The 8,696-nt window shown below is 46.9% G+C and overlaps 1 protein-coding gene across 1 annotated transcript; it reads left to right on the top strand.

Moving 5' to 3' along the window:
• The first annotated feature begins 2,456 nt into the window (after nt 1-2,456).
• On the top strand, nt 2,457-8,620 carry ZDHHC12 (zinc finger, DHHC-type containing 12). Its single transcript, XM_014942778.1, has 5 exons — nt 2,457-2,574; nt 3,686-3,822; nt 4,805-4,891; nt 6,349-6,515; nt 7,125-8,620. The coding sequence occupies exons 1-5, from the start codon at nt 2,490-2,492 to the stop codon at nt 7,432-7,434; spliced, it is 786 nt and encodes a 261-aa protein (XP_014798264.1). The 5' UTR covers nt 2,457-2,489; the 3' UTR covers nt 7,435-8,620.
• Nucleotides 8,621-8,696: the final 76 nt, after the last annotated feature.

The following is an 8,696-nucleotide window of genomic DNA, read 5'->3' as shown; positions in this document are numbered from 1 at the left end:
CTTTGGTCTCTGAATGTGGTTTATTTAGATACATTACTGGTCCATTTGCTGTCATATATTTCATTAAAAATGAAAGGAACTGCCATGTGTTGATGATGCAGTTCAGTGGCTTTTCCTCTCATCACTCCAAGGGACACAATACTGTTTGTCAATAGAAAAGAGGCGTGGAGGAAGAGAGTATTGTTATGAAATTATGTGAGAGGAGAAAAAAAAACCCAGAACAATATTTGACTGTACAGCTTGCCTCTGAACTCTGTAACGGATCTGTGGCTTGCATTCCACAGCCCAAACTTTGTAAGTGGGCAGAAGCTGAGTACCTAAGAAAAGACTCTAGCTCAGAACAGTCAATCTGCTTTAAGGCCAGCGTGACTTTCTTCTCAAGACCCTGCTCCTGCAAGGGTTCAACTGCCAGTTAATTCAATGGTCATTGTAAACTCTCTAAAGGATCAGGCTCCAGGTGGCTGAAGCAGGGGGAGAAATTGTGTGAAACTGAACTGCCTCTCAGAAGCTGAAGATGTACCACATTGTAAGAGTACAGAGAGATACCTTAGGCTTCCAGCAGCATGAAATTCCTAGCTGGAATGCCATAAGAATCTAGATTCTCCACTCAGAAACTTGCTAGTATAGACTTTTTGGAACTAAGCCTAATTTCAACCAGTCATTTAGGTTGAAACCCTTGAGACAGAGATAAGCTCTGATCTCTGTAAGACAGGTTTCAAAACTGTAAGAAAAGATAAAAACTGTAACATGCACCAAATTATTCTAATCACAAAGACAGTGAGAATACATTCCTTAGGATGGATTAGTCTAGAATACCAAAATGTGTCTACTTTCAAGTGGGTAATATTGTTACCACTCAAATTGCCTTCATTAAACATTAAAATTTACACCTCTCTGCAAAGAACAGAAAGACACTACCCCCCTTTTTTTTTTTTTTCCCCCTGTTTGTAGACAGAGCCTGATGCTCTGAGCTTCCTACTGTTCTGAAAGGCTTCCTTTGCAACTCAAGGAACAGAAAGATTTTCAGGATATTTAAAGCAGGCAGACAGTAGCAGGGCCGTCTTGCATATAAAATATGTGAGCTTTGACAAGTACTGATGCAGGCTACGAGGCAGGTGTCTGAGGGAGGATTTCTGTAGGTTTTCCATTTACCTAGAATAATAATAATAAAAAAAAGCATTTGAAATATTGTTGAAAATTTAGACTACAGTTTTTATTAACATTTCAACACAGCTGTCTCAGATAAACCATTTAAATGACCTGTGCAGCCAGGTGCTTTCCTGGAATCAGCAGATGGCCACTAATGTACTTAAAAGAGAATAAAATAAACAAGAATATTCCATTTGTGATTAAACAATACCAAGGAATCAGCTACTTTTCAGGTGCCGGAGGATAAATTTGCAGAGAACATAGATTTTCTTTCCAAGTTTTTACTGGAAAAGAAGGTAAGAAAAGCAGCAAGATACATCTATGTTAAAACTGAAAAGAGATTAAAGAGAAAACACTGATTTCGGAACTTTTACAGGCCTGTGGTGAGATTCATCTCCCCTAAATAGACAGGCACTCAATGTGTAAATGTGTACGTCTAAGCTAGTCTTCTTGGCTTTTATTATTAGCAAGAGATGAAAACACATCTAGGGTGCAATCCAACTCCTTTTAGATGTCTGCTTTCAGATGAGCAGGCCCGTTCTCCAGACGTGCCCGTTTCCCTCTGCGGCTGTCGGGGGAGTCTAATGGCCTGGCTCCGACACCAACGCCTTTCGCCGCCGCCATCTGAAGCTCCATCAAACCCCACTCCGGCGGCCTCCTACTGAAGTTCTGTCAGACATTTACAAGCTGCGTTGGCATCAATCAGGCTGTCTGCGTGGGCTCAGCCAGGCACAACCTCTGCATTTCTCCCGGGGGGTGGGTGGGTGGGTGGCAATCAACAGGTGAAATAATCAAATTGGCGAGACCAGAGTTAACACACCGGGGTCTCACCCAGACAGCGCCTTCCAACAGCGAGACCCTCTCCGTTCCTCACACGCACATTTAGCACCATCGCTTCGGGGGTAGCAGAGTTTTACCTCAGCCCCGGGCTCCCCACAATACCCACCAAACTGAAAAATGGCTGAGGGCCCGGGGGGCTCAGGGTGAGGGGACAAGCCGGGATGGGGGGCTACAGGAAAGGCCTTTCTCCTGGAAAAGGCCCCCAAAGTGGAAGGAAAGGGGAAACTGCAGGTTGTGAGGGAAGGAAGGAGCTCTCGGGCTGCAGAGAAGGAGGGAAGGTGGAGAGAGACCCCAGTTCGCACTCAGGGGAAGCCTGAGGGGAGTGAGTGAGCCTGAGTGACCCTGAGGGGTCACTACCCGGCCTGACAAGGGGGGCCGAGGACCCGCGTCGGGACCGGGCCTCCTGAAGGAACCGCACTGAGGAGGGCAACGGTCCCCGCCGAGCCACCGCCCGCCGGGCCCGGCCCCGCCTCCGGTCGCCGCCCGCCCTTCCGGGCGCCATGGGGGCCGGCGGGCTGTGGGTGCGGGCGGCGCACACCGCCCTCAGCGGGGCCTTGGCGCTGGGGCTCTTCCTGCACCGCACAGGTGAGGAGCGGCCCTCCCTCAGACCCGGCCGGGGGAAGGCGGCCCGCACCGGGGAAGGGGGCGGCAACGACCCGGGCTGAGGCGCACAACCTCTGCATTTCTCCCGGGGGGTGGGTGGGTGGGTGGCAATCAACAGGTGAAATAATCAAATTGGCGAGACCAGAGTTAACACACCGGGGTCTCACCCAGACAGCGCCTTCCAACAGCGAGACCCTCTCCGTTCCTCACACGCACATTTAGCACCATCGCTTCGGGGGTAGCAGAGTTTTACCTCAGCCCCGGGCTCCCCACAATACCCACCAAACTGAAAAATGGCTGAGGGCCCGGGGGGCTCAGGGTGAGGGGACAAGCCGGGATGGGGGGCTACAGGAAAGGCCTTTCTCCTGGAAAAGGCCCCCAAAGTGGAAGGAAAGGGGAAACTGCAGGTTGTGAGGGAAGGAAGGAGCTCTCGGGCTGCAGAGAAGGAGGGAAGGTGGAGAGAGACCCCAGTTCGCACTCAGGGGAAGCCTGAGGGGAGTGAGTGAGCCTGAGTGACCCTGAGGGGTCACTACCCGGCCTGACAAGGGGGGCCTGTGCTCTGTCCTGCTGTACTTTAAGGTGTCTCTCATGGATCCGGGTTTTGTTAAGTCTGAAGAGGAAGCGGAGGTAAATCACTCAAGGGGTGGAAGAGAGTGGCGAGGCTATACAAATCTATAGGCTTTATTTCTTGGCCCCACTCTGCTCGATACAAACAATCTGAAGCGGTCTCTGTTGCGCTTGGCAGAAAGGAAGCGCACACAGACCGTGGGGGATTAGCCTGGGCAGTCTCTGGTTCGTGCTCTGTCACTGCAGTGGGGTTCACAGACTTTAACTGTGTATTTTACACCACGCTCCCTTTGGACCTGCACTGTGCCATTTGAGCATAAATCCTGCCTTGCATCCGAGGCCGGCCCTGGGGCTGCCCTGAGGGCTGTGGGACCCCCATCCCATGGCCTGCTTCTCCCTTCCTCACCCTCTTGCCGCCTGGTTTCTCCCCTTAACCCCTTCGTTAAGGCCAGAGAGAAAAAAAATCCTAAACGCCTCACAAGGAACTGCTCTTCTCTTTTTTTTTTTGGGGGGGGGTACCTTCCAGATCTGCAAAAGCAAGAGGAGCGGGGGGAGCTGCTGCAGCCGCTGATCTTCGTCTTACTGGTGCTGTGCTCTGTCCTGCTGTACTTTAAGGTGTCTCTCATGGATCCGGGTTTTGTTAAGTCTGAAGAGGAAGCGGAGGTAAATCACTCAAGGGGTGGAAGAGAGTGGCGAGGCTATACAAATCTATAGGCTTTATTTCTTGGCCCCACTCTGCTCGATACAAACAATCTGAAGCGGTCTCTGTTGCGCTTGGCAGAAAGGAAGCGCACACAGACCGTGGGGGATTAGCCTGGGCAGTCTCTGGTTCGTGCTCTGTCACTGCAGTGGGGTTCACAGACTTTAACTGTGTATTTTACACCACGCTCCCTTTGGACCTGCACTGTGCCATTTGAGCATAAATCCTGCAGTACCCTATGGGACATATACATTGACCTGTTTTGTACAAACCCACGGCTAAGTGCAAAAAGCCCGAATGGAATAGCAAGCTTGGAAGAAATGCTCTCTGCAACTCTATTTATCGAACTGTTTATAGATTTGTTGCCCTCTCGGAGGACAGATACACAAACAACAGAGTGAGGTAAATGGAGATGCAGAGTTACAGTAACCGAGAGGTGAGGTGCTGCGGGTTCACCGCCTCGCAGATTGCGTAGGACAAAAGAGACAGAGCATTATTGATTTTAATCGTCCACCATTAATGTAAATGTTGGCTGCGTTACGAATAAGTGGCGCTGCTTATACTGAAAAGACATCATTGTTGTGTTTGGAAGTGAAGTCTAACCTTTGTTTATTTTTTGTCCCAAAGCATAATGTTGGGATCAGTGTAGTATCTTGTCCACAGTTATTTCTGCCTCTGTACAAACATTCTTTTGATGATTAGAGTAGCCTGTTCTCTCACTGCACCTTAACTGTGTTCAGTTGAATTTCATGCCACAGTATTTATGTAGCAGCTTCCGTAGGAATTCTAAGTAATTATTTTGACTTTTCTAATGATAGAGACAGCCAGCACTGTGTAACTAAGAGGATGCAGGCGGCTCATTTGTGCCAAGTGGGCTAATAGCCACTGTGCTTGAGACGGCAGCACACAAAACCTCCTTAGTCACTCCCTTTCTCTATTTTGCAGGCAGGCAATAGTGAAGAACAAAGAATGGTGACACCCCAAGTTCCAAGCAACATTAAGATGCGCCGTTGTGGCTACTGCATGGTGAAGGTAGGCATCCATAACAATCCAGAGGAGAACGGGATGAGCGATTCGCAAGCTTACATTTTTTGGCAACGTCTTTGTTCAGCTGCTGTTGGCTTTGTTTTTCTGCGCTGTCACTGCTGCTCACTGCTCAGTGGTTGGGAGGCACGGCAGATCTGATTAATTCTGTCAAAGGGTCACCCTCCTGCTGAAAAACTCACAGAGAAAGTAAACACAACTAGCAAATTGAATTCACGTGCAGTTCTGAATTGAAAAGTGATCCAAACTGACTGTGTAGCTGTAGATGTTGTAGTGATGGACATTGGCATGTTGCTGGTTTTCCAAGGTTGAAACAAGTCCTTGCTGGCTCATAGAAACAAGGATCTTCTATTGCCATGGGAAAATCGTGTTCTACATTCTTACTGCCATGTCGGTCAGACCTTACAGTATTGTCAAAAAGCTTATTTTGGAGATATCTTGATAGAGAGTTAGAAAAGCAGTTGAGCATGACAAATAAGAACTGCTGGTAGCTGTGAGCTTGTTCAGAGGCCTGAAAACAACAAAGCGTTAGCCTGAATTGTAAAAGATAGCATGAAGGAAAAATTAGAGCAATTAAATTAGCTCTTAAAACAGTTTGCCTAAAGCTTAGACGTGCCTGTTTTCAGAACAATCCTTATCAGTTTAATAAAATCCAGCATTATCCCAGCTTCCATAAACTCCTGAAGAATATCTATGAGGAGAAGTGAGCTTATTGCAAGCGGAAGAGCTGGCAAAACATACACATGCTTCAGGGAACAAATCCTGGGGAGTCACTCTCATACTACTGCCCCCAATCAGGTCTTCCATCTTCTCTGTTCCTGGTACCTGAGCTGCTTTCTGTGCAAGTGTCTTGCCTTCACACAGAAGTGGAGACGCTTCTCTCCTCTACGTAGTCCCACAAAGACATCCCATCCCTGCATCTTTCTTCAGTAGCTGTGGTCCTAGTTTTTCACCTCAGCACTGTTCATGCTTTCCTGAATAGACTGATTCACTCTATCTCCCTCCTTTGCACACTGGGCTTTTTATAAATAGGTAGATAATAAAGAAAATGTATAGATAGAAGATGTGTGGGAGAGTAATTTAATTTGAATCTCGGTCATTTGGGTCTGTATCAAAGGAATCATTATACCCTTTAGTTGTCTTAGGAGTGTTCACATTGTGCTGTTATCTCAATATAATACATATAATATACAATATAATAACATACCATCATATAGACAAGGTTGAGCACTGGTCTGGTGGGAGGTGTCCCTGCCCAGGGCAGGGGGTTTGGAACAACATGATCTTTAAGGTCCCTTCCAACTCAAACCCTTCTATGACCTTGGAGTGCTTTTGGGACAGTACTGCTGTGGAGGAGGATGGTATTGCAGGGTGCTCTCTTCTACCAAAGAGGGAGTCAAACAGCAGGGCACTATTCTAGAGACTGTTTGGTTTTTGTTTTGCAGCAGCCAATGCGAGCCAGGCACTGCCAGCTGTGCCAGCACTGCGTGCGGCGTTACGACCATCACTGTCCCTGGATTGAGAACTGCGTAGGAGAGAAGAATCACCCCCTCTTCATCGCCTACTTGAGTGTGCAGCTTGTGGTTCTGCTGTGGGGAGGTCACGTTGCTTGGTAAGGCCTGGAGCCAGCACTTTGACCTCTGAGATTGCTAGAAGTTTCAGTGCTATAAGAGCCCCACTGAAGGGTTTAGAGCAGAGACTGGATTGGCTTTGTGTCTTCACCCTCTTTTGCACCCTGGAGATCAGCCCTTCTGAGCCTCCTGATCTGCTGAGGGACAACAGAGCTGATCAATGGTTGAGCAGAATCTTATTATTTGGGTTTCATTGTTCATCTTTGTTTTAAGCTTAAATTAACAGAATTAACAACAGTAAAAAGAAGCTTAACTAATTTTTCTTCAGTTACTGTAATACCATCTTTGTTTACAAACTAAAGTTCTGGAAGCTGCAGCAGGGTTTCAGCTGGGTGCCTGTACAGGAGAGGAGTTAACCAAAGATGACTGTGTCTCTCAGCTGTCAGGGGAACCAGCCTCTCCTAAACTTCTTAGAATCTAAGTCATTACTGGTGCAGTCTCTTAAGAGTGTGTAGTGTATTAACTCCCTGTAGTACATGACTATCAGAAACTAGGGATGAATCAAACTTAAAAGTGACATCAGGTTTTCTTGGCTCAGGTAACTGGTTCTGCATCTTTAACCATGAATTTATTTCTCTTTGAACTGCAAGGTCAGGCCTCTACTTTGAACAGTCCTGGGACTGGCTGCAGCACAACATTTTCCTCCTCATGTCCTTCTTCCTGATAGTCATATTCACCGTTGTTGTCCTGCTGCTGCTTATTTCACACCTCTATCTGATCTCGTGCAACACCACCACCTGGGAATTCATGTCACACCATCGCATCTCCTACCTGCGACAGTCCGAGTTGGAGAATCCCTTTGACCAAGGGGTAATCCTCAATCTCTGGAGATTCTTCTGTTCGAGCCACCTCACTGCATGGGAGAACATCTGTTTCCAGAGGAACAGTGAGCCTGTCTAGTCACAGCAGTCCCTGCCCGGTGGAGCACCAACGCGGCGGCAGGTTGCTGGGTAAAGCTTTGCTGATGCAGCTGCTGCTGCTTCCTCGCATGGAACTTTCATACATCACAAACTATGCAACCTGTTCCACAACCAGTTCACCCTGCAAACTACATTTTGAGGATAGTCAGGGTTATTTTTTTTATATATAGGAATAACACTGTTAAAGGGGAGACGCTGGTTCCGGGAAGGCCAGCAGGGGTGACTTCTGGCCCGAGCAAAGGCATCTCTAAATTTGTTTCCTTTTGCTAATTGCATCCACATCTCTCCACTCCAGTAACACTGTTGGTCATCCTGCTACCTCAACAGACTTAGGAAAACTGTAATAGAAGAACACAAAGTTTCAATGCAAGAGGAAGGATTCTAGGTCCGGTTTGTTTCATTAGGATTAGGGGGTGCCCATAGCTTTCCAAGATGGCAGCAAGCTTGTTTTCCATTGCAATGAAAAAGTCATACTTTAAGTTTCCATGAGGAACTAAAAGTAAGTTTGGGATGACCACTTTTAGCTTTAAAAACAGAAAAGGCTGTGGTGTGGATTTCAGTCCCAGCCCTTCTCAGATTAAAAAAAACCAAAAACCACCAAACCCACCAAAAAACAGCACCACAACAAAACCTTAGTTAAAATTGTTTTGTGCCTTAATTGTTTTGGCTCAGGAATTAACACCAGCTCAAGAGCACATCTGGCTGGTAGGATGCACTCAGGGATTACAGTTGATGAGCACTCACAAAGGGACAGTGTAGTCACTAATACAGCATCGTAGTCCAAAAATGGCAGAAGGATCCCTTTTTTGACCAACACCAGAGTTGGTAACCTGTCTCCAGTCTGGTTTGTTCAGGGCAGAAAATCCTATCAGAGGGATATCGGAACACTAAAAATTGTTTTCATAAATTTTATACCATCCAGAAAGGATTCTGCAGTTTGTTTGTGTCACCGTGGTGCCTGCTGAAGTATGGCTCATCTGCCTCTTCCCAATTTCTGGTTCTTCAGGTATCAGTCAAAGAAAAATCTGTCAGCAGGTACTACAGCTCAAACCACACAGTTTTGCTCTGTTTGATAATTCTTTTTTAAATGCACTGAGATGATAATTTAGTCTTTTTACTTTACTATAAATTATAAATTAAAAGATTAAACATACGTTTTTGGTTCATTACGCCTCTCTCTTTGAACCCAAGTGCTCTTTGAATCCACAGTGCTACTCGTTGCTTTACAGAGGCCTTGACCTT

Source organism: Calidris pugnax, unplaced genomic scaffold (genome assembly GCF_001431845.1).
Source record: "Calidris pugnax isolate Ruff unplaced genomic scaffold, ASM143184v1 scaffold102, whole genome shotgun sequence".
Lineage (NCBI taxonomy): Eukaryota > Metazoa > Chordata > Aves > Charadriiformes > Scolopacidae > Calidris > Calidris pugnax.
This window is presented reverse-complemented; position numbering and strand designations above follow the sequence as displayed.